The 24,834-nt window shown below is 39.2% G+C and overlaps 2 protein-coding genes across 3 annotated transcripts; one reads left to right on the plus strand and one right to left on the minus strand.

Annotated features, from left to right (window-relative positions):
- Window positions 1–395: 395 nt before the first annotated feature.
- LOC137717332 (kinesin-like protein KIN-14R) lies at window positions 396–6,645 on the plus strand. The gene is made up of 19 exons (XM_068456650.1): window positions 396–585; window positions 737–1,035; window positions 1,165–1,336; window positions 1,435–1,505; window positions 1,586–1,769; window positions 1,915–2,024; window positions 2,121–2,220; window positions 2,291–2,377; window positions 2,482–2,658; window positions 2,812–3,085; window positions 3,255–3,416; window positions 3,552–3,767; window positions 3,840–3,877; window positions 4,073–4,236; window positions 4,358–4,609; window positions 4,703–4,768; window positions 5,212–5,286; window positions 5,819–5,881; window positions 5,971–6,645. Exons 1-19 carry the CDS (start codon window positions 396–398, stop codon window positions 6,445–6,447), a joined length of 3,177 nt encoding a protein of 1,058 aa, XP_068312751.1. The 3' UTR covers window positions 6,448–6,645.
- Window positions 6,646–7,118: 473 nt separating this feature from the next.
- Window positions 7,119–23,090, minus strand: LOC137717331 (E3 ubiquitin-protein ligase UPL2-like). Of its 2 annotated transcripts, none has more exons than XM_068456649.1 (17): window positions 22,899–23,090; window positions 22,554–22,677; window positions 20,325–20,420; window positions 20,042–20,248; window positions 13,338–19,905; window positions 12,142–13,244; window positions 11,748–12,050; window positions 11,470–11,668; window positions 11,041–11,306; window positions 10,638–10,933; window positions 9,103–10,222; window positions 8,877–9,023; window positions 8,676–8,756; window positions 8,360–8,585; window positions 8,126–8,265; window positions 7,582–7,688; window positions 7,119–7,426 (listed from the first exon to the last, which is right to left on the minus strand). In XM_068456649.1, exons 2-17 carry the CDS (start codon window positions 22,647–22,649, stop codon window positions 7,324–7,326), a joined length of 11,058 nt encoding a protein of 3,685 aa, XP_068312750.1. In that variant the 5' UTR covers window positions 22,650–22,677; window positions 22,899–23,090; the 3' UTR covers window positions 7,119–7,323. The 2 variants fall into 2 exon arrangements, with proteins under 2 accessions (XP_068312750.1, XP_068312749.1); XM_068456648.1 differs by having other exon boundaries at window positions 22,554–22,680.
- Between the last annotated feature and the right edge of the window lie 1,744 nt (window positions 23,091–24,834).

Consider the following 24,834-nt stretch of genomic DNA (forward strand, 5'->3'; position numbering starts at 1 on the left):
GGTATCAGTTTAGTAATTTTTTGATACGTATTGGAATCTAAATATTTTTTGTTTAAAATGTTCATAAATTAAATTAGAATAGTCTACATAATTTTATTTTTTTTAATAAAAAGGTTACTTTAAGAAAAAAATTATTCTAAATTCATTTTTTAATAATTTCAGGTTAAAATTTTGAACCAGAAGGTTGAAGAAGAAAAAACCAAGGTTAGAAATGATCTAATGAACGAGATTAATAATCAACGGTCAATTTTAATTTCAAATTTCAAATTTGTGACCAGTAAAAGGAAAATAGACGGAGATTTCAAACCCTCAAACGGTCGATTAATTTCAGATTTCAAATTTGTGTAGCAGTGAAAGGAAGCGCATACTGAAATCTCTCTCTCTTTCTCTCTCTAATGGCAGAGGCACAGCCCACCGATTCCCACGCCGAATTCCCTGGTTCTTGGTCTTGCAACGTTCTTGGCCCTGAAACACACCCCAAACCGGTCGACAATGGCGATGACGACGAAGACTCGACCATCTCTGCGCTCTGTGTGCCCGGTTCGAGATTGGTCCGAACCGGGCTTGTTCACTCAACTTGTTCAGGTTTGTAACAACCGCAATTCCCTCATTTCTTGGAACAAATCCAACAAATTGACCAAATTTGTAGAATTAGGGTGTAAAAATCTTGCATTTGGTTGTAGTTGGTATTTGTTTCATGGTGTATAACTTAACACTGATCTGTCTCTTTTATCAGATAGCATTGTGTTGTTTGTGAACGCCGGAGGGGAGGCCGTAAAAGAAAATATAAATCCCGGGCTTCGAGTGGAGCCCGACGGATTTTTCCAAGGAGGGGATGTTCTAAGAACTAATGAGACCATTGACGGCAGCGATGTGCCATCGGTTTATCAATCTGCTCGGTTTGGGGATTTTTCATACCGGTTTGAGAGCCTATCTCCCGGAGAGTACTTTGTGGATCTTCACTTTGCGGAAATTGTATACACGAATGGTCCGAAGGGAATGAGAGTGTTTGATGTCTTCATGCAGGAAGAGAAGGCAAGTAAATTTAATTAAAGAAGCTTGCTAACATGTTTCTTGGGTACATCAAGTTTGATTTGTTGTGCATAATTTCGTTGACTAGTAATTTCTGAAACTGGTTTGTTTTTCGGTGTGTGAAAATAGCAGGTTCTATCGGGAATTGATATCTATTCTATCGTTGGAGCTAATAAGGCGCTACAGTTGGTAGATGTTGCAGTTTCGGTGGGGGAGGATGGGGCAATTTTGATAAGGTTTGATGGAGTTAATGGAAGTCCAATTGTTGGGGGAATTTGTATAAAGCGGGCAGCTTCATTACCTGGTATATTCATATTTCTACTTTTAGCTGGCTATATGAGATATATCTGAACGTTACTTACTCTCCAGACTCATGCCTTGTGGTATGTAAATTGAATGCAGCATCAAAGATGAAACTTGGACATCTTGTATGTAACAATTGTGCTGCTGAGATAGAAATTTCATCTGCTCAGGTTAGATTTAGCTTCAAATGGATATTAGAAGATTGGAATACTTGGCGTTTTGCTTACATTGCCTCTGAATCAAATTACAGGACAAATATATAAGGTTGGAATTTACAACCAAGTATGAAAAGAAGATAGAGGATCTAAAGAGACAGTTCCAACTCAAGACAGATGAATGCCATGAGGCCTGGATGTCACTGACATCTGCAAACAAACAGTTACAGAACATCACCATGGAACTTGATAACAAGTTGTATGAAAGTCATTGCTTAGGTAAGGCAAGATTGAACTAGAAAATAGAGTGTTGAATACTTCCCTTTGATTATCATCAGGGAGCTAGGGTCGATCCGATGAAATTTTAGAACACTTATATGCTGGAAGACAGATAGTCTTATGATTATCATAAATTCCCTTTCAGATCAAGCTAGAGAAGAAGCGGCAGCAAAATTGAGAGATATTTCTACTAGATATGAGCATGATAAGGGCTTGTGGACCGCAGTTGCTGACAATTTAGAAAGTAAAGTCAAGGTAGGTACACTATTTTCATTTATTCCTTGCAAATTTATGTAGTGGCCCATTTGGTAGGTAGAACTGAAAATGAATGATCTCTCGATCCATTTGCAGTTGATGAAGGAAGACTATGCTCAACTCCATTCTGAAGTGCACAAATTTACTGATGTTATTCCAGAATTCAACAATATGGTATCTGCAATTCAAGCAATGGGTAAGTTTGTATCAGTGTTAAATATGATGTCTCTGAAAAGATATATCTAATTAAACTATTCATATTGCAGTTACACAGTCTGATGAACTTAAGCTTAAGTTCAATGAGGAGCAGGCAAAGAGGAAAATACTTTATAACCAAATGCAGGAGGCAAAAGGTATAGTATTTTCCTCATTTCTTCTATAACCAATACTTTATAACCAAATGTCAGTAGTGGTGAGTCGAATTGGTCCTGCCCTTACCTTGAACTGTATATTTCAGGGAACATTCGGGTGTTTTGTCGGTGTCGCCCGTTGAGGAAAGAGGAGTCATTAGCTGGGCATGCAACAGTTGTAAAATTTGATGCAGCTAAGGATGGAGAGCTTGGGATACTTACTAGTGGCTCCACTAAAAAGATATTCAGATTTGACAGAGTTTACACACCAGAGGATGATCAAGGTATCGTGTACTATATACCACCGTGAAAAGTTTCTACCTTACAAATTACTTAACCTTGTGTAATTCCTTTTAACGTTTGATATTGGGGCACTGGTCAGTCAATGATTTTTACATGCATGATAATATGTTGACTTAAAGTTTTGTCTTGTATAGTTGATGTATTTGCAGATGCTTCACCAATGATAACCTCAGTGTTAGATGGTTATAATGTTTGCATATTTGCCTATGGGCAAACGGGGACTGGAAAGACTTTCACGATGGAAGGTTCTGAGAACAACCGAGGGGTCAATTACAGGACCTTGGAACAGTTGTTTAAAACCGCTGAGGAAAGGAAAGAAATTTTTACATACGGCATATCTGTTAGTGTGCTTGAAGTCTACAATGAGCAAATCAGGGACTTGCTAGCAGCCTCTCCGACTTCGAAACGGTAAATTTTAACTCTAATACACTTTACTATGGAAACTAAGAGACATCACCTGACTAGCTAGAGTTTTCTTGCTAGCCATTAAAAATTAATGTAATGTAGATACAGCTTGGTTTGGTCATATAAGATTCAGCGGTTGTCTAGTTGACAAAAAGTTCTCTTTTCAATATAGATTGGAGATGAGGCAAGCTCCTGAAGGAGCTCATCACATACCTGGAATTGTTGAGGCCAAAGTTGAGAGCATTAAAGAGGTTTGGAATGTTCTGCAAGCTGGAAGCAGTGCAAGAGCAGTTGGATCAAATAATGTGAACGAGCATAGCAGCCGATCTCATTGGTAATAGACCTTAGTTTAATCTACATATATTGGTCTGATTTATTTTGATCCATGCAGAAAGAGGGTGTGCTTGTGTTGCCTTTTATAATATTACTTACAATATTTGTTGATGTTCTTCATTCCATCTTCTGTCAGCATACTCTGCATCATGGTAAAAGCCAAGAATTTGATCACTGGTGAGTCCACTATGAGCAAGCTTTGGCTTGTGGATTTGGCTGGCAGTGAGAGGCTAGCAAAAACAGAAGTTCAAGGGGAACGCCTTAAGGAAGCTCAAAACATCAATAGATCTTTGTCAGCTCTTGGGGATGTCATCTCTGCTTTGGCAACAAAAAAGAGCCACATTCCGTACAGGTTTGTTGTTATTTTTCTTTTATTCACACTTGTTTATCCCATATAAACTGATGTGTATGTTGGTGTTTGCAGGAATTCCAAGCTCACACATCTACTTCAAGACTCCTTGGGTAAGTATCCACAAAAAATTGAATGTTGCTTGCAGCTTGAATGCTCCATTATTACCAATGCGAGGATTAATATGTCAAAGATTGGCGTGTCAACTGATAATTGATAATAGGATTTTAAAACAAGCATCAAGTTGAATTGCTAAATTATTTAGAGATCAACGTGTGATATCATTTATCTCTTTTGGCATGTCACAGGTGGTGATGCTAAAACTCTAATGTTTGTCCAAATAAGCCCTTCTGAGCAGGATGTAAGTGAGACTATAAGTTCTCTGAACTTCGCAACACGGGTTCGAGGTGTCGAATTGGGTCCTGCAAGGAAGCAAATAGATACAGGCGAGGTTCAAAAGCTAAAACTAACAGTAAGTTCTGGGAGGGCCAAAGATGGTGCTTTACAAAAGTTAGAAGAGAACTTTCAACTAAAGCAGCAATTAACAGATGGCGGATTTTATTAATTTCCACTTTTTTATTTCTGTTTTGAAGCTTGACAAGCTAAAGCAAGAGTTGAAATCCAAAGATGATGATTTACATAAATTAGAAGAGAACTTTCAGAATCTAGAAGGTAAATCAAAACGAGAGTTCCAACTGTCTAGAAGTCGACAAGAAAAGATTAATGAACTTGAAGACCAGGTTGCTGTGAAGGCTGATGTGTGCAGACGACTGGAAAATCAGTTGTTGGAACTTTCAGATGAAGCAAATGGAAAGAGAGAATCGTGCTTGAATCTTCAGAAAAAGGTTGCTTGGCAGATAATTTATGTTAATTTCATGTTCTTTTGTTGTGCACAGTTTAATTGTGCTGGCTAACATATTGCTTCTGTTTTCCTAAAGGTCAAAGAGCTTGAGGACAAGTTGAAAGAACGGGAACGTGCAGACTCCATGATTCTTCAAAACAAGGTATGTGAAGTGAAATCTACCTAAAACTATAATTTTGATGTAGCTGTTTTCTCTGACAACTCTTGTCACTCGCACGAATATCATAGACTCAAAAAGTCTTTTATGTTCTGCGACCTTCATTTGATAGAACACTTAACTACACCACTTGCATATTGTGGGAATGGAAGCTCTAATCACACCTGTAATGTAATGGCAGCACTCTGTGTCCTGTAATGCGAGTTACACAAGTTGTAGAACTTCTTAGTCATCTTCACTTTTTGAAGAATCAACTGTAGCTCTGGCTGAACTATTGGTTATCATTAACTTAAAAATCAGTTTCTGTGTCAGATGCTAGACGAGTATGAATTTCACTAAACAAAAGATGCTGACTGACACCTGTGTTTAACAGAGGTTTGGGCTCTTGTAAATCTGTTGAGTTTTGACTTTGTTCTCATGCTACACAGGTCAAGGACCTTGAGAACAAGTTAAAAGAAAGAACGCAAGAGTATGAGCACAATTCGGCTGTAGTTCAGCGGAAGGTAATTCTCAAAAATTTCAAGGGTACATTTCATTATATTTCTCTAATGTCACAATGCAAATTATCAAAAATGCTTCCAGGTCTTTCATCGCTCTTTTTCTCTGTCAATTTCAAGCCAGCCTAAAATTCGGGTGCAATATACTTATAAAATTTCACAGACAAGTTTATCCAGCAAAATGATCTTGCTCTTCTAGACTACTTACTTTTGTAGCTAAATGGATAAGCCCCACATTTTTATTCACTGTTCTACATTCACTGTTCTACTGTTATCGTTTCGCTTATTTGCGGTGATACGTATCATATGTAGATACTCATAATGGATAGGTACTTCGGCATAATGTGGATATGCACTAGATGTGCACTAGGCTTTGATTTATTTATGTGTATATTCTGATGTGTACTAGTTGGAACAGCATAGTTGCTGAATATTGTTCATATTCGGGGGTTCAATGCTATAGTTGTGTTCGACCAAAAAATGCTACTACATCTGCAAATTGACCACATTTTTAATTTATTGATTTTTGTTGTGGCAGGTTCAAGAACTCGAGAAAAGGCTGATAACGGAGGAAATCAACAAGGGATCTCTGCAACTGAAGGTTCCTATTATGAATTTCATTCTGCAATTAAAAGTGCTTGACAGATTGATATACTAGTGAGTAATCCTATCCTCCTAAAATATTGCCAGGTTAAGGAGCTTGAAGACAAGTTGAGACAGAAGGAACAAGAACATGTAATATCGACATTTTGTGGCGACAAGTCAGGTGCCACAACCCCCAATGGCAGAAAATCCTGGTCGAGAAGAGAGACCATTGGCGACATAGACCCCTTGAGGCTAAGTAACTTGAGCTATAGTAACCAGATGACAAGCCAGGAGTCTGTCCTACTCAAGGGAACCGACTCCCTCCGCGAGCTGAAGAGACGAAGAGAGTTGCACAGCAAAGGTCATGAGAATGTGATGTTGCCAGCTACTTTGGCTGATAGGAGGATGTCATCAGCCGAATCCAGCACTGACAAGTCAGGCGACCAAAAAGCACTGTCCAGGATCACAAGAAGTTTAACAAAACCGGCAACCACTGGTCAAAAAGCAGGCCCTTCGAACCCGAGCAACAAAAACCATAGAGATCAGGTTCCAGGTTCCAGGTCAAGGATTTGGTTAAGATAAAAGCCAAGGCATCCTCAGAAATGTTCCATGACAATACATCAGTTTTCTTGTCTACTTTTCTATCACTTTTACCACTGAATCATCGGAGAATATTCTGACATCCTCCAGATGTTTGAGATGTTATAGTAAATGTTTGAGACTAATAGAGAATGTAAATCTGTACCACTGAGTTACAAAGATTGATGGATTGTTGCACAATCAATTGTCCGAGAAATCTTTGGAATGGAAGTTGTGTTTTTTCTCTGTTCATAACCCTAAAACTAAAGAGAACAGGAGACTTTCCACCTTTCGAGGTGACTTTTGATATTCGATAGATCATTTATAAATCATCTTTGCAAAAAATCAAACAAATCCAAAATCATTAAAACATTCACTTGTAGTGAAGTGAAGAAAATGAACGAAAATGATATAAAGAGAACCTAAATTTAATCCACCAGTCCTGATTTTGAATTTGGTTGATTTTTAAAAGACAACCAGACAAGATTTTTGAGATAAGACAAAAGATAAGACGGCTAGAATTGTTAGAATACATTATAAAAGGACCCACAAAACGTGTGTCAAAAGCGCATTTAGACATCGAAAAATGTAAAAACTATAGAGTTAAAAGGAAGTCCATGACGACGACGGTGTCGTGTCAGGGGCTTCAAACAAAAAGTGATTGAACATTAAAATGACGAGTGAAAGCGAGATGGCAAAAAATAACTGCCACAAGCGCTTTTCATTGCGAAAAAAGAAACGACCGACTGTACAGTTTATAATGTATCGAGAAAAACCCATCATCTCATACGACCATTTACCACTTCCCCTTCCACTTAAAAAACTTTTAACAAAGATTGATATTATCTACAGTGGCCACAACTTAAACAACGAGGCTCTTTAACCAAATCCAAATCCTTCGTTTGCCTCGTGAATCGCAAGAAGCAATCTCTCCTCCAGATGCTGTTTAGAGGGATACTCGGGTAGATCCAACTGGTTGAAGCTGCACAAATAAGTAAATTTCTTTAATAAGCTGCGCACTCGCGATTGAATAAACTCGACTTGGAGGCTAAGAGAGAACTGAAAAACGTAGTTTCAAACGGCATCTGATAACTCAAACAGATAACGGAGAAAATATGACATGAGAGTCGAAGTTACCAAGTATGTGCGGATGGCAAGTGATCCGCGCTTCCGTATGCCTTGTGTATTTGAAATTTCTGTGAGCCCGAGATCCCTTGAAGTGCACTAAAACCTTCTAAAGGCACCTGAACAATATAAAGCAGCAATGCTCAGACCACATCTCATGCAACAAATACAGTACATACGATAATACATCTCCAAATTGACCATACAAAAAAATTATACGTCACCAAATTATGTCGAATGTAAATGGAAGTCGTGTAATAAGAAAACAAGACATCACTAGCAACGGATACAGAAACAATTTAACTTAGACCGAATACATGCTAAAACAGACCCATGCATTTAAAAACCTTTCCACATGTTAAGATTTTGCTATGCCGCGAGTATAACCACTTAAATATCACAACCCCATTTTTTAATTCCCATGCCGGTTTCTAAAGATTTCTAAGGTACGACTTAAAAAATAGGGGGGAAAATGAAGCAGTAATAAATTTATCAATGTCTTCTCAATTATATCCCAGTTCTAGAGTAAACAAAGAAAACAAGTGCAAACTAATACCTTAGAGGTGCCAGTCACAAACTGTAATAGACGGGCTTTATCCTCCTTGCTAAAACCTTGGGCAACCTCCCAAAACCACTGAATGACAGGAGATGCGGGGCTGTATCCAGAATATTCGGTATTTGCCCTCATGTCATCCACTGAAATGCATGGAAAAAGAAATCTTTATGAGAATGCATGCCCTGAAATTTAAAGGTACAGAAGAGGGGAATAAGGGTTGACAGGGGAACTCACAATCAATATCCGGAAGCCCACTGATCAAAAGTTCCAGTTCCTTATCGTTAAAAATGGATATTAATTCCTTGGTAATTAGATCAGTGAATCCTTCCATAAAAGCAGTTATCTGAGGACGAATAGCAGTTGTTAACCGATGCTCCGCAACTAAATCAACATATTGGTGCTTGTTTTCTTCCGTAACTTTAATGTTCCGGCCACCAGGAATCAGTTCATAGTCTGTTACCTGCATTATATTCAACAAACTTAGTGTAAACAAATTAAGTCCTTAAAACAGAATATTTAATCCATCAGGGTAACGGGAAAAATTCATTACTTCTGTCCTTTCATATAATATCAGCTTTTCCTCGTCAGCATCAATGCTGAAAGTAAGGTCCAGTACATCGCTAATATCATTCTGTAAAAGGATGGCCAAGGAAAGAGTTGGAGAGGGTCAATAACTTAATAAAAAATGAAAGCGAGAAAGTGAAAGTGAGTGTGTGAGAGAATGTAGGAAATTTGCTAGTTTTCTACATACCTCAAGCATCCACTTGAGGTTTTTAAAGTAATCAGGATCGATGGCCTCTATATCATGGTAAGTGACCTTTGCCCCCAAAATATGCTTGTAGAAAGATCGAGTAAAATGAACATCCAATAACTGGCCGTCAAATAGTGCTTTTCCAACCTGTAAAATACACGTCAGAATGAACTTCTAGCAAAACAACTCAATCCAACAAGAGCAACTAAACAACTCTTGTACTCACCACTCGCCCAACAAACTTGAAATATGAAAGATGTTCTGTTTGGTAAACAGAGTTGGGATTCGGCTGAAATGTTGATTCATTGCCCACAGTTGTAAATAGTAGTGCTCCCTTGTCAAAAATAACCCTGGACAACAACTGGTACCATTCTCTAGTAAGCCCACCTGCATCAATACCTTCCTCTCCTTGAAAGTGAACCGTCAATCTCCCCTTCAAATCTTCAGTTGATCGCATGCGAAGCTGGTTATATGAATCTTCAAGAATGTATGCTCTTCTTACTGAAATTCTCAAAGGACTATGATGGTGATCATGCAGATGCTTTATTTTCGATCTGAAGTGAGCACGCTTGTTGTCGAAATCAATAATGCGTGGAACCTTCAGCATGAGTGAGAAAGACTTTTCTAGCAAACCAGGATTTTGACGAATAAAAGCATTTAGCAATTTCCTATGTTTCTCTGAGAACTTCAGAAAAGCAACATGCTTTTCATCAACTTTCAAAAAGGAACCTGAGGTTTTCTGATGGCCAGCAGATGTACTGGCATCTTCAACCTCAGAAACTGCAGCAACACCAAAGTCATTACCAGGGCCTGGCTGCCCAGGATGCAATTTCTCACACACCACAAAGAAAGATTCTATGTATGGTAAGATGTTCTGGGTGCCAGCAGGCAGAGGAGGAATTACACCAGATGGCTTAGATGTAGAAGCTCTATATGAAGTCATCGTATCAGGGGCAGAATCTGAATAGCTCTCTATCTTACTTATGCAAGTGCTCAGCTCCAGCCACAAAGGTTCCAAAGCCGCATTTATGTCCCAAACCTGAGAAAGAGAAAGAGTATGCTCCTTTTCTGCAAGAATCTGTGTGTCCTTCTCATTCTCCATCAGAGAAGCAACAAGGGAACTTAATGCCTGCAGAACTCTTAAGATTGCAGCTCCAACAGAAGACATGGTACTGAGGAGTGCTGTCACTGTTTCACCAAATGTGTGCAACTCATTCATAGCAGCTCTAGTCAAATTTCTAACAGCCTCTGCTAGCTCAGTAATAAACAGGTTTGAATGGGTAGGAACGATTGCCACCAACTTTTTCATTACCTCCGCTACAAGAGTATATGCATTATCTGACAATCTGGGTAGAAAATAAAATCTGTCAAAATCCAAGATATGCGTAACTGCAATTTACATAAGCCTATAGCCTAGTAATCAACATAAGTGTTACAACGACGAGGCAGGATAAGACAATCCAAGTATCTCCAGGAAAATAGTTTTAATTAATACGTTGTTCTTCTTGAAAAAAAGACGAATCATTTCATAAAAAAAAAAAAGCGAGAAGAACAAAGAGAGTAGTCCAGTACCACCCCAAACACAACAGACAAAACACAGCCATCTCCCAAACACCCTAACACTAACTATAAAGCAGCCCCTTTCCAATAACAAGGGCAGTATAATTTGAGAAATAAAAAAAAAAGATAAGAAAAGAAATGAAACATTCTTGGTAATTAAACAATTAAGCTATAGAAAAAGAAAAGTTATCATTTCCATACCCTTCTCGTGCAAGCAGTGAGCATAGGAGGCGAAGTTCTTCTTGCGGAAGGTTAAGCAGAACACTAGCAGTTTCACATTTGCTATCAACACCAGAAGTTGTTGGTTTGGAGGAATCAACAACCTTATCTGACATATCAACCACAACAGCAGCACCACCAGATTCTGTATTCATCTCTGCATCTGCAGTCAAGATTTGAGGGGCAGAAGGTTGCTCAGAAACAGAAACCCCAACCCCAGATTTGACGGATGATTTCCTTTCAGCATTATCAATGATGACCTCCAATAAGTTAAGAAGCTGTAAAAAGAATTTACGGATGAAAGTAAGTCCGCATTACTGCAGTTTCACAGAACAGTACAAGCCCCTCCTACAAAAACTAAATAATAACCAAGTAAGATTTTCACCTGTTCAAGATGAGCTATACTTCTGAACAAGTAAAGGGGTTGATTCAAAAGGCTCAAAAGCAAAGCAATTGACGAATATCCTTCCTGATGACTTTTATTTGATCCAGTCTCTTCAACAACCATCACAGCTTTGCCACGTCCCTGATCAATATTATCTGGTTCGTGTGGGGCAGAAAAGTGAAGCAAAATCTTGGCCACATTAGGATGATGTCGAGCCAAATAAGTCAGAGTTTCAAGAATGCGCCGAGATAACAATGGTGGAACACCTATAGAGTATCAGACAATGTTAGAACCGATGATCTAATTAGCTGCTACGGTATAATCCGTTATACTCTATGCCATCCCTGAATACTGCTTGACTGACTAACATGCATTAACTGAGAAGTATTAGCACATATCTCAAACGAATAAACCATAAGGAGATCTTACCAGATTGAGTGCGTGAACAAATCACATTACTCTGGCAAGCATAAAGCCGATACGGGGGCTCAGAAGCACTTGAGTAGTCAACAGACTTTCTTGTATCAAGCATTAGCATGTCCATGAGAATTTTCACAAGAGAATTTCGGGTTTCATTATGAGCACATAAGTTCAACAGAAGCTTCTGCAGCTGACCTTTATACAGCGGCTGCAAAATTGTGACCATCAGTTTCCAGTTAGGAAAATAAAAATAAAAATGAATAAATACTATTACACTCATATACTACCTGAAAAATACGAAGAACCCTAATCATTGCATGCAAAGCTTCTGTGTCAACTAATGGAGTGCCTTCGGCTTCAACTACCTTGGCACCAATTGATCTACGTGAGGCAATGCTTCCCCCAATCCTGTCCAGGCTAGATCCAATGCCTTCACCTGGTCTGGAAGTCTCACCCCTACGGTTTCTCGGATACATACCAAACAGGGTACGATTATAACGATGGGCAAATCTTTCACGTAACAGGTTTGCCTCCGCAACTAGTGCAGGGGTAAGATTGGCAAGTATAGCATCGGATGAAGTCAAGAGAACCTGAGCACACAAACCAAGAACAAATTATTACAAATTGAATTACACATTTGATTATTAATTTAACACAACCCAATGAACCTGAACAACGTACTTCTTCACGCAACTCTGAAGGAAATGTTGCAATTATTGAGACTGTGTCCATTTCAACTGGTTGACCTTCGAGTTCCTGAGACTGATGTAGCCTTTGAGCTTGCTGTTGGGCTAAAACTTCTGCTCTGATATCAGGAGGAAGGGCAGCAAGGAATTCTGGATCAATATCTCCAGCATTCTGTGGCTCAGTATTTGACTGTGGAGCTGCTTGACCCTGCTGTGCCGAGAGAACTTCAGCACGCAACTCCTCAGGAAGGGCATCCAAGAAAGCAGGGTCAATAGCACCAGAACCGGCATCACTGTTAAGTTGCTGTTCTGCTGCTGGACCCTCCTGATCTGCCTCACGGCTAGAATTTTCAGAAACTTCTGTTACGCTATGTAGAGAAACATCTCTTGCACTGACACTGGCAGAATTCCCGGAAGATACATTTGTTCTTCTTGCTCGAGTTGCCTGTGAATCACCCAGTGGCATTCGATCAGAAGAACCTTGCCTCTCTGCTCCATCATCATGACCATCAGCACTCCCAATTTCAACATCAAGGCTACGAAGGCTCTCCCCTAAAGTTGCTCCACTTCCACCACTTTCTTGGCTCACAGCTTCTACATCCCTCACAGCTGCATCATTGGGTTCGAACTGCATCTGAACGGACTGTGGATGCATGCTAGACATGTCCATTGATTGTAGAGATTCGCTCACTGTAGTTGGTCTCAAATCAGCATTTCCAGAGTCATCAGTTGTCTCAGGAGGGGGCAGGCTTCCACTTTCAATAGCGACATTGTTCTCAACCGGAATTTCAGGCCTGACACCTGTTTGTGGTTCTTGTAACTCTAAAGCTTCAGCTGTGTTCTGAGGATCCACCGCTTTTGTATTATTCTCTTCAGATGTCTTGTCAGCCATCGGTCGCCTTAATTGGGACACAAGCAAATCCTCAAGTCCTTGTGGCACTGAACTTGGATTTGATCCACCACCTTGCTGGTTATCATCCATCCACAAGTTCAGTCGATGTCCATGACGCCCATTCCTCAATGAACGGAAAATATTATCCAATCTTGACGAAGTGACCTCCGAGTTTAAATCTGGTAACACCATATCACGGGTATTCTCTGGAAGCCAGGAACACACCATCATAGAAGAGAATTAACAAAATAATATATCAAATACAAGAAGGCACATCAAAAGCATTTAAACTTATTTACCTGATTGTCTAGGCGGGGCTGACGATAGAGACAATGGTCCAACCAGAAGAGGATGCCTTGATGGAGTGGCATTCTCGCCAGTTCTTCCCAAAAGACTGTAAATAGAAGTAGTGCGCCCTTGACGTCTAGAACCAAAAACTTCAACTGGCATTACCTGACGTCCTTCATTAGGAAAACCAGGATCTCTACCAAAAACTTCAATACGGTCAAAAACATTAATCCCATTTATGCCTTCCTCCAGCCTCAGTATGACTCCATCCTCCTCATCGTCATCTTCTTCTTCATCTTCCTCTAATACTTCCTCATCAAACTCATCATCATCAATCTCATGATCATCTTGGTCAGTGTCAGGATGTGGCAGGTGATGCACGTCATCTTCCAGATCATTATGCTCCTCATCGTCATCATCTTCGTCATCGTCTACTTCATCTGCATCATCCTCAGACATATCTTCATCGTCGTCATCGTCGTCATCAAGATTCTCTTGCTCGTGAGGTTGAATTTCAAACCGTATACCCATAGTATCAATACCATTTTCAAGACCCCTTGTTTCCTCCGAATTTTCATGCATATATTCATCTTCATTTGCAGGAGCAAAACCTCCATCGAGATCTTGGTCATGTTCCATATCATCAGTCACAGCCACAGAACCACCAAAAGATTGGACCGCGTTATAAGACTCAATGGGCTCAGCTGTACCAGAATCATGGTGGGACTGGGATGGTGTTTCCATAGATTCGGATCTCTCAACAATATTGTCTGTCGTTCCAGCTTGATTATGATCAGGAGGTTTGGTAGAATTGTCATCCTTACCAGAATTTGAGTCAGCAGAATGAACATGTTCTTTGGTTACCAACTCAAGAGTTTTGAGAAGACCAGTAACAACTTTAGGTGAGTCAGCATGGTCCAAGTCCAGCATTCGGAGAGTTCGAGTCAATGCCCCAATCAGACCAACATCTATAAAAGTGACAGAAGCTTCCGCAGAAATGTACGAACCTGTAGGAGTACGGGCAGCCAGAACATCATTAAGTAGATCACAAAAAGCTTGTATTTCGTTGTTAGGTGGCCGGAAACCATTGCATGATTCTACAAAGTCATTAAATATTAAACTGATCTCAGTAAATACTCTCTTCCTTGCCTCAGAAGAACGAACACAGGATGCAACTAAAAACTGGCTAGCCCTACTTGCTAATTTGTGCCTCCAGTCACCATCAACTTTCTTTTCCTTCTTGGCACTGCGTGAATATGGAAGAAACTTATGAAGAACATGGTTAAATATTCCACCAGTGCATACAGCAGTAGGACCCTTTTGACTGGGGGCCCTGCAACTGCTAATTTCAGCATCTTTCCGAAGCAGAACATGCGCAGACGAAGCATACATCGATAAGATCTCAGTTAGAAGCTTCAAAACAAATACAACCTTTGCAAGAGATGCAGGAGCTTCTTGGGTACAAGTTTCGTTATCTTCAGACACTGAAGCAATTGCTTTACCCTTCCCTTTTATAGCAGCAACATCAATATCCATGTCATTTGAAGGTGGTGCATCAGTGACAACATTATCCTTAGTCAGCGGGACATAAGTACACACAGAATCCAGAAGAAGCTCAATCACAGAGACAAAACTCTGGGGGTATTTTCGATGAACTTTTGCACTCTTTGAATTTGAATCAGGAACCTTGCCATGTCCATTGCCAGAAGCTACTGAATTTATATTACCCAGAGCAGCTTTACTATCAGCCATTAGTGTTTTGTCTTTATCCAAAGATTTATCCTTCTCTTTTTCCTTTTCCTTGCTTTTATCTTTCTCACGATCTTTCAGCAAAACAATGTAAGGCCTTTCACCAACCATCTCAACTTGACAAATAGACTGAGCAGCACGCATAAATATCACCGGATCACGAGAAATTGCAGAACTTAAACTTAATAGAAAATTGCGGGGAGATACCCTACCATTAGAATGCCTGTTGGCAGCTGCCACAAGGCTGTGCCTTATCTCAAATTCCATTGCCTGCTGAAGAGTTTGAGGATCTTCCAGAACATGACGGATAATGGTAGCAGCAATATTGTCAAACCCAGGAAAGAGGCAACTTGTCGGCAAAGAAAGCAGTAAACTTAAACCCCCGACATCAAGAAATTGAACAGCAACAGCATGAGTTTTTGTGAGAGTAGAGCAAAGCTGCAGAACAGCATGCATTGTTTCAGAAGGAAGCTGGTTCCTGATGCAAGAACAAGCTATCTCAATAAGCCTCTTCTGCTCTTTCATTTCTATATGCTTTGAAGATAATCCCAATGCAGACTGCAACTTATTTTGCTTGTCCTCATCAATGCTAAGTGGTGTTTGGTGGCTACTGACACTATCCTTCTTTAACTGCTCTACAATTTCAGGGTTCAGTTTTTGATCCACCTGCAACAACCGATCGACAGCAAGAAAAGCTGTTGTTACCCACCTTGGAACTTCACGTTTCTCCCTGCCAACTGAACCAGAATCCCACTGGAAGAGTAGATCTGATACAACTTTCACAAGACCATTCTTCGAGGCAAGTTCACGTGCAATTGCGTCTTCTTGAAGAATTAAAGCAAGAACGTGAAAAAGAGCAGATAGCAAAGTACTGTTCCCACTGTCAAAACTCAAACTAGATTCTTTAATCTGCTCAACAATGAAAGAGATTATATTAGGCCGATATTGACCATCATTTTGGGAGCATATCATTACTAGCAGGTCTCGAACTGGAAAAGCTAGAGGTTCCTTCATCTGCAGAAGCTTTGCGCATGTAGATAACAACTCCTCAACAGGAGGAAGTTGGACCATCTCTTCTTCAAGCTGCTGAGCATTGTCATTTGCAACAGCTTCCTTAGTGTCTGATTCATTACCCAAAGACATAGCAAGTGCGCGAGCAAGTTCATTGTCTTCTTCAGCCTCCTCTTGATGGGAAAACAACCACTCCATTGCCAACTCCACACTATTTGATCCAACTTGCCTCAGAGCTTCTTCTGCCCTAGACCTGGTAAAGCCCATCTCCACAATCATTGAAATAGTTGTCTCATTAGGAGGAGGGCCAGTAATACGGGTAGTGTTGCTGCTACTAACATTCTTCACTTCAACCCCAGAGTATATATGCCTGATTATAGAAATAACAGTACCAGTAAAATCATAACTACAATCAACAAACTGAGGATGAGCCCAAAGAGGAAGAATTGCCTTCAGCACCATGGACTGGAGGACCTTTACAAAGGTCTCAGCATCACGCGGGAAAGGAATATTTCCATTTGCCAGGGGTTGTGCTAGCAAGTGTTTAGTGAATGGAGATAAAATGAAAGATGATGTTACCAGGTGATCCATAAGTTTACCATAGCTAGCTAAAGGACCATAAATCCATGAATGGTCAATATCTTCCCTTTCATCCTGCTTTGAATTCCCATCATCCGTTTCCATGGGGGATGCAGGAGCCCTGACTGTGAAGAGCAATTCACTGGTAGCTACAAATGTCTTCAAAACTGACTGGACAACTCCATGACCATACAAGCAATTTAGCAAAACAGCATTACACGAATCAGCTCTCTCCAGTAGACTGACATCAATGAAATCAATAACTTTACCAAAGTACCGACACTTTGTTGATATGGAAGCCTTGGATTCAGAAGAATTAGCATGCCCTTCGAAGTTCAAGTGATCAAATGCAATGGACGCAAAAGTAGAAGCCACAGATTTTGCAGCAGGAGAAACATTCACAATATCATCCCGTCGACGAGAAGGTACCGACATGACCTTCCCCAGCTCTTGAAACAGATGGGTAATGTGAAAAGAAAGTGATCTCACCATGTCACAACAAGAAGTATAATATGACCTCTGCTGGTCATACTCCTTTTTATTAAGAGGGCCAACAGCATCAGAAGACCCAGAATGATGGAACTGATGACTGGATCCAATCCGAAGATTTGAATGACCATCAGAATTTGTTCTTTGTTGAGAACTAGTGGCGCGACCAAGGTCACGGTATAGGCTAATAAGGTCCAGAAACTGGGATTCAATGCTCCACCCAGAAGTCCTCCTTCTGAGCAATGGATCAAGGAACTGCCTAAAAGAGTTGAACCTTTGCTCTTCAGTTTCACTTGTATTTGTTTCTGACTGTTGTGACTCACTGGTAGAACCAGCATTATCATCCTCCACGTCCAATTTTGTATCTTCTAAGAGAGCAATCTGCCATAAAACTTCACGATGGACATGTCCTATATCTTCAAGAACATCCTTGCTACCATTTCCAAATTCCGTAAGCAATGCAGTTACCCAGCGGTTGTCCTTTGAGGCAGCAATAAACAAAAGGAACTCAACAAGAAACAGAGAAGAAAAAATTCCACCATCTGATGCCATCCTAGGTTCCAGCAAAAAGGATCCTGAAACCGCCCCAAAACCAGACAAAGCTTTCTTTAGGTGGTCCCCAAGGGAGGAGCAAAATGCACGGGCAAGGGCAGCAGAGTGATGTTGAGTAAAACCCTTGAAAACCATAGTACTGTGCAAAGCAATAGACATCCCATCGGATGATTGTACAATAGCAGGTTGGAGAAGAAGCTTAAGTAATGCATCAATTCCTGACTTCTCGACAAACAACCGACATGTTTCGGAATTCTCCATTGTTCGGTGGACCAGTATCATCAAATGAAAGAGGGATAATTGAATGAACTGCTCATTACCGATCCCATCTGCAGCTGAATCTACAGAATCAACCAGACAGCAACTACCTTCATTTTCTCTCTCTTCAGAATCCATTTCCATTGCAGTACTCGAATTTGCCTTTCCTGCTGCCCCTGTATTGTGGCTGTCAGTGAAGGAAGCAATTTTATCAATTATCTCAAGGATGATATCAACACCAGTGCTTCGCAGCGAAGATACATGGCGCAAAAGCTCTTCCACTGCATTTCCCAAAGGAACAATAGCTTCATTCATTGCAGTAACATATTTCTTGCTCGTGAAGATATCAACAAGAAAGCGTAATGCTGAACTTTCCTTCACAGCCTCCAAGCCTTTGGCATTAAGACAAATAGCACCAAGACCGTTAGGTACACATGTAAGAGCCTTTGCAGAGGGAAGAATTCCAGCTACAACTGAGGATATAAATGCATCTGGCAGACCCATTTCATGCAAAGCAGAAAAGCAAGTTGGGTCTTTGTGGATAGTTTCACTCAAAACAGTCACTGCAGAGTAATAAATGTCACCACCAAATTTGTCCACATTCCCAAATATCAGAGAGAGAGTTGCAGGTAAAGAACTGTCATGGGAGTGTTGCACTCTGGAGGAATTCCCAGCGGCATATGTAGCAGACCCAAGTGCCTTCAACGAAGCTTTAATGAGCCTCTTTTGTGAGTACAGCTGGTTGTCACTGTATCTCGAGCTTTCTCCGATGACCACTGAGTTATCATTATTGCCGGCCAAACCAATAACTCTGTGTACCTCTATCTGTAGTCTCTGAGACAAAAGCTCAACTCCCCCCGACTCTTTAAACAGAGACACAGCTGAACTACTGTAATCCATGAGCTTTTGTAGAGTTTTGACAGCAAAACAGACTAGATGCAAATGCAAAGGGTCAGAATCCTCCAAAAGAGGCAAGAATGTTGGAACCATGCCTGACCCTCTAATATTACTCCCTGTAGCTGATGATGAAACCACATGGAGCAGATAGAACTGAAGAAGTGCTTCAACAAAAGCAAGAGAAGTTGGATCATTGGAGTTTTTTAATGATCTAACAGCTCTCTGTAGCACATTCAGGAGTATCATACGATTTCCCCCTGCAAAACTGATACTAGATACACTCAAGATTCGTGCCCGCTCATGAGACGCTGAATATGCAGCTAACTGAGCACCCAAGGCAAGCATTGCCTGCGTTCTGATGGTCCCAGACACCGATTCTTCGGACCGCACAATTCTGATTAATTCATTTGTAAACTCTGGCTCATTAGCAAAGAAGGAATTCAGTTCTGCACTGGCATCACTAGACTGAACGAGCACAACAAATGCAAGAAGGCAAATCCTGCTGTACAGCCTACATATTTTTGGAGAACGGAAGGCACGAGAATATCTGATTCTTGTCAGCAGTGAGAACCGCAGTTCAGAAGGTACCCTGTACTCTTCTATATATCGTTTCATTAGCTTTAAATCATCCTCCTTTTGCAAATGCAAATCTGGAATGTTTATAACCCCCAAACTCGAAGAATTATTTACATTGCTAGAGCTCTCCTCTGTACTTTGGGCATTCCCATGCAATTCAAAATAGAGCGTGGAACCGATTCGGCACTGCAACTTGTCAGAATCATTTTCTACATCAGATGGGAACAAATTGAGCCCGTCGTCTTGGTTAGTCTCATTTGCCATAACACATGAATATAAACCCAATCCCTCTTCCTTGCTGCCCCAGCCCTGTGCCAGAGACAGGAGATAGCTGTTTACAGAACCACAACCGATCATCTTCCCACTGGCATGCAGCTTGGAGGGATTTATTTTCACAAGTGCGGAAAGAGTTTCTAATGCATTTATAAGGACCTCGGGATCCGTTGATGCAAGTAGGAGCTTGAAATGCTGAAAAAGAAGTAAAATATTGATATTAAAATGACACATGGTAATAACACCTGCTGCTAAACCAGACCCAAAAAGTAAATGCAGAGATCAGACCCAAAAAATAAAGCACAATTTTTCATCCTCCAAGAAAACATACCTCTAAGCCATCAAATGAACTCTTGTTATTGCAGTTTTCTAAAATTGTTTGCATCACTCTCAAGATTTGTAGCACTGCATGCTTTGGAAACGGACTATCATCTTCTAAGATTTTATCCGACAACAGTAGATCATTTCTACAAGACAAGTATGTCTTGAAATATGTATCAAAATGCAGAAAAAGCGGCCTCCAATGGTGAAAATTACCCTGAAGTCAAAGCAACATATTAGTGACAGAAAAAAATATTAAGAAGTTTCACCCAAGAAAAGCAGCATGCTACAACCTTACTGTACTCCCAACGGAAACCGGAAAGAGGTATTGCTATATCTTGTAACGGACATTGTATCACTTTATTGATAAAGGCTTTGATCTTAGGAGGCTGAAACAAACGAAATGCAGTCATAAGGTATCGCATGTCAAAAAAGTCAAGAAAATGTAGTCGAAGAAAACTAAGCTATGTATAACATTAGGTGATAAAGCTATCAGTAATATCCTCAAACAACGGAGGGGAAATTTCACAACCCTAAAAAGGAAGATATATAACTCTGAACATGACTCCAATACCATACACAGATTATTAACATCAATGAATATTTATAAAAAACAAAATTTTATCATGGCCACGTTGTCTCGATTTTCAATTTTAAAATAGACATCAGTGGAATCTTATCCTGGAAACAAAAATCCAATTCAGAGCTTAAGGAATCACCACCTAACAACAACAGAAGCTAATAATAATAATGGAAACACAGAAGAGGAAGATCAGTAAATAAAATAAAGGAAAGCATCAAATTAGAAGAATATGAACAACCCAAAAAAGCTAAAAAGTAATTTTAACAACTAGAAAACTTATTTACATTAAATAAAGAAAGCATCGAACTTATAGAATCACTAGCAACTTTGGGTTTAGAAGAAATTTGTATTATCTCCATAAAAACAGAAATAGACTTCTTTAGAAATTAAACATATTCTTTTTATTAGCACCTAGGTTCATGCTGTGCACAATTTATTTGCATCAACTGCAACATATAACACCACTAGCATTCTTAAGTTCAAAGTCCAAAAATTCATAGAAGACACTTGGGTCTGATACTAGCAACTTGTGGTGCATCTTAAGCATGGTATGTAACGTAAATGTACAGAACATAGTGGGGCATGGAACAACTGGGCAATTTAACTTGAGATCCTGTGTAGCACAAATAGTTTTGGTGGCATACTCCAACCAGATATGGATCAAATGCACTGTTTCTCACTCAACATATACCTGGTTCTTGACCAGTATATCCATATCTTGGGAAAAGAAATAACATGTATCCAAAATTCACTATAAAGTATAAAATACCAAACTGCGATGTAATCGCTCTAGTTTAGTATTTAGATATAACAGTAAATCACATTAATTACAGAACGTGCTCTAACTACCATTTTTTTAATAAAGAGACATACATACGTACATACATACATACATACATACATACATACATACATACATATATAGGAAATTACAGAAAGGAAGGCAGGTGGACCACACAAAACCAACTGGAGCCAATCGTAACTAAAAAAGGCAGCCAAAGGGAAAAGAACAGTCTCCTCTCCCTAAACTCAAACTAGCATAAAGAAGCCTGCCAAACTCTCCAAATTTCAGAGAAGCAAGTGCATAAAGCAGCTTGCCAATGCTCTAACTATCATATAATTAAAATGCATTTCTAATTATTGAACTGCATAACCACAGGACACTTAATGATTCAGAAAAAGGAAATGAAACTGTACATAATTAACTTCAATTCAGTGCTGTATTTTCAAATATTGCTGGACCAGAATACTCACTAGCATACTATGTCCATATCCCACACAATGTATCTATGTTTCTTAGACCGGATAAAGATGGTATAATATAACTAAAAATAAGAAAAACCTGATCAGAAAAATGAGAAGTAGAAAAATTACAAACATACTGCCGGTCCTTCGTCATCAAATATCAAAATGTAAAATAAAATAATTAAAAAAAATACGATCGTGAAACTAAGAGTCCCACCACATCTTATTTTATAATAATAAGACTATTACTACTAACAATTATAATAAGTAATCCACCGATTAGACCCAGTATAATGCAGGTAGTAGATTAGTGGATAACCTATACACGAAACTTTAAGCATCGAAAGTTCACTTGTACACCAGCAGCCAAACAACCATACATAACTTTAAGTAACTTTATCAAAAACCAAGCATATAACTAATTCCAAAATTACAAAAACACATCTTACAGGCCCAATACAACCTCTACATAATTTAACCTAAAGTCCGTTTGGCAAGGCCGTGCGAAAACCTAAGGGCCTATCTCTAATAACCCTGATGAATCTGATAAAACCCTAATGTTTAAAGAACTATAATAAATTAAAAAAAATCAACACAAATACAAAAATTTGCACGATACACATAACAAGCTGAATGCCAAATTTTAAACTAAACTAAATGAGAGAGAGGGAGAGAGAGAGAGAGATAAACTCACTGGCTCGGAGTCGAGTTTGATGGACGGACCAAGGGGACCGTCGGCTGAAAGAAGTTGCCGAATCCTCGACGGCAAGTTTGATCTCAGGGTTGTCATAATTTCACCTCAGCTTCTCTACTTCGAACTACTTCAAACCCCCAAAACCAAAAACAGAAAAGTAAAATATAAAAACCCACAAAAAGAAAACAAAAATCAAAAGCAAACAGGAACGAAATCGGCGATTAGGGTAAACCACGAATCCCTAAAACGAGAGAAACCATAAGTTTCGATTCTTGATTGAAAAAAGTAGATCAGGTATCTACATGCAGCGATAGATACAGAGAGAAAGAGAGCGGAGATGAATACCAGAGAGACGGAGGCGACGGATGCCTACACATCCGAAACACGAAGGGCCGTACCGAGCAGAGAGAAGAGAAAGTCGAGAGATTTGAAGAGAGAGAGGCGAAACCCCAAACTGAAAGCGAAGGAGAAATGAGAGAGAGTGTAGAGAGAGAGAGAGAGAGAGGAGTATATTTGTATTGTTGTATGTAGCGTCTGTGTGTAGGTCTCGCTCTCTTCTTAAATTTTCAAGCCCTTGGAAAACAAGAAAACGAAGTTTTTATATGTACGACTCTCAAATTTTTATACGTACGACTCTCAAATTTTTACCTCTCATACTCTCTTCTATTTTTTTTTATCGTTGTATCAAATTTTTACCTCTTATATTCTCTTCTATTCTTTGACCTCTCACCAAAATTACCTTTTATAAAAAAGATTATGAGTATATAAGAAGCAAAAACGAGTGTATGAATAACATTACACTATGTGTTCATGTATGCGAGTGAGATAACACCAATAAAGTCTCTTGAACTACGTGCGTCTACAAATTTTAGGGTTTTTGCCCACTTTTTGGGTTAAGTTTAGGGTATTTGGTATTTACTGCCCGGTCTATAATCTGTTGTTTGTTTGTAACTGGTTGATTTTGGGATATAATCAAAACCTCAATAGCTAGGTGTTTCATAAATTACAAGTGAGAATAGAATACTTATTGGGAAACCATTCAAATCCCCATCTTTCTTCTAAATTGTAACAAAATTATTTAATGTTTAAAATTATTTTAAACTTGGCATTTTGTTATTTAAATCTGAACAATTCAGCTAAATTCTCAAACTTTAAGGAAATTTTGGTGAATAATTCTACCAGGTCGAAAGTTATATCGTTCCAAGTGATATGAGATTATACATGCCCTAAACAGACAAAATCGGAAATGCAAATCAACATGAGGTAGTTTTCCGCAGATCAAGTGTCTTACGTATATGTTGGGTTCTAACTAAAATTTGTAGTGAAATTAATTTAATTTCATAAGTCATGAGTGACATTTAGCAGCATTTCATGGCTACTTGGATTTGATAGAATTATTCGTAAGATAATCATGATACTTTTTTGAACATTGATTGTAGTTACAATGCAATTAGGTTCTTATATCATCCATGTCTTGATCAAGATTGATGTGGTATGGGTATGTGAAATCACATGTAGATATCTATGGTCACCATGATGCATCTCATGTTGAAGCAGTTCTTACAAACAAAGTTTGATCGACAAGACCGAATATTTCTAGGATGGATCTTCAAGTGGTTTCGAGGAATATATCTCCTTCCATTGAACAATTACCTGAAGATGGTAGATAATGCAGACTTATATACATGAACTCAAGCAACACACCATTGGCCTTGCTAGGTAGTGATAGCTTTGAAGTGAAGTTAAAGTTTATATCTATAAGCACAAGATATACGATTATTAGGTCTAAGAACTATTTGCATACTATAACTCGAAACTTTGTAATGTTTGACATGTGGTACATTCCATAAGTTTCAGCTTCTTAGGCGATCAGTGTTTAGTGAACTTGTCTACAGACAAGCACTTGTATATTCACCACATGTCTAACAAGCGTAGCACGAGGTCATGCTAACTTTAATGCAATAAACATTGGCCTTTCCATATAGTCAATGTCCAATTGACTTTCTGAATGGCTAAGAACTTTGTTTAAAGACTGACTATGGAATACAAGTCTCCATGTCCTAACCTCGTTTAGGACATTATACCTTAATTCATATACTCATGTGGACTCGATCATAGTATACTATTTCTATAATATAAAACCAAACTTATGAATTAATAAATCTTGGCATGTTATATAGATAATTAAAATGAAGTTTTAAGTAATATCCAATATTACGAAATTGCCTTTTAGGGCACAACTCCAACACTCTTTACTTAAAAGTTAGAGGTCTCAGGTTCA

The sequence above is a fragment of the Pyrus communis genome, chromosome 15 (genome assembly GCF_963583255.1).
Source record: "Pyrus communis chromosome 15, drPyrComm1.1, whole genome shotgun sequence".
NCBI lineage: Eukaryota > Viridiplantae > Streptophyta > Magnoliopsida > Rosales > Rosaceae > Pyrus > Pyrus communis.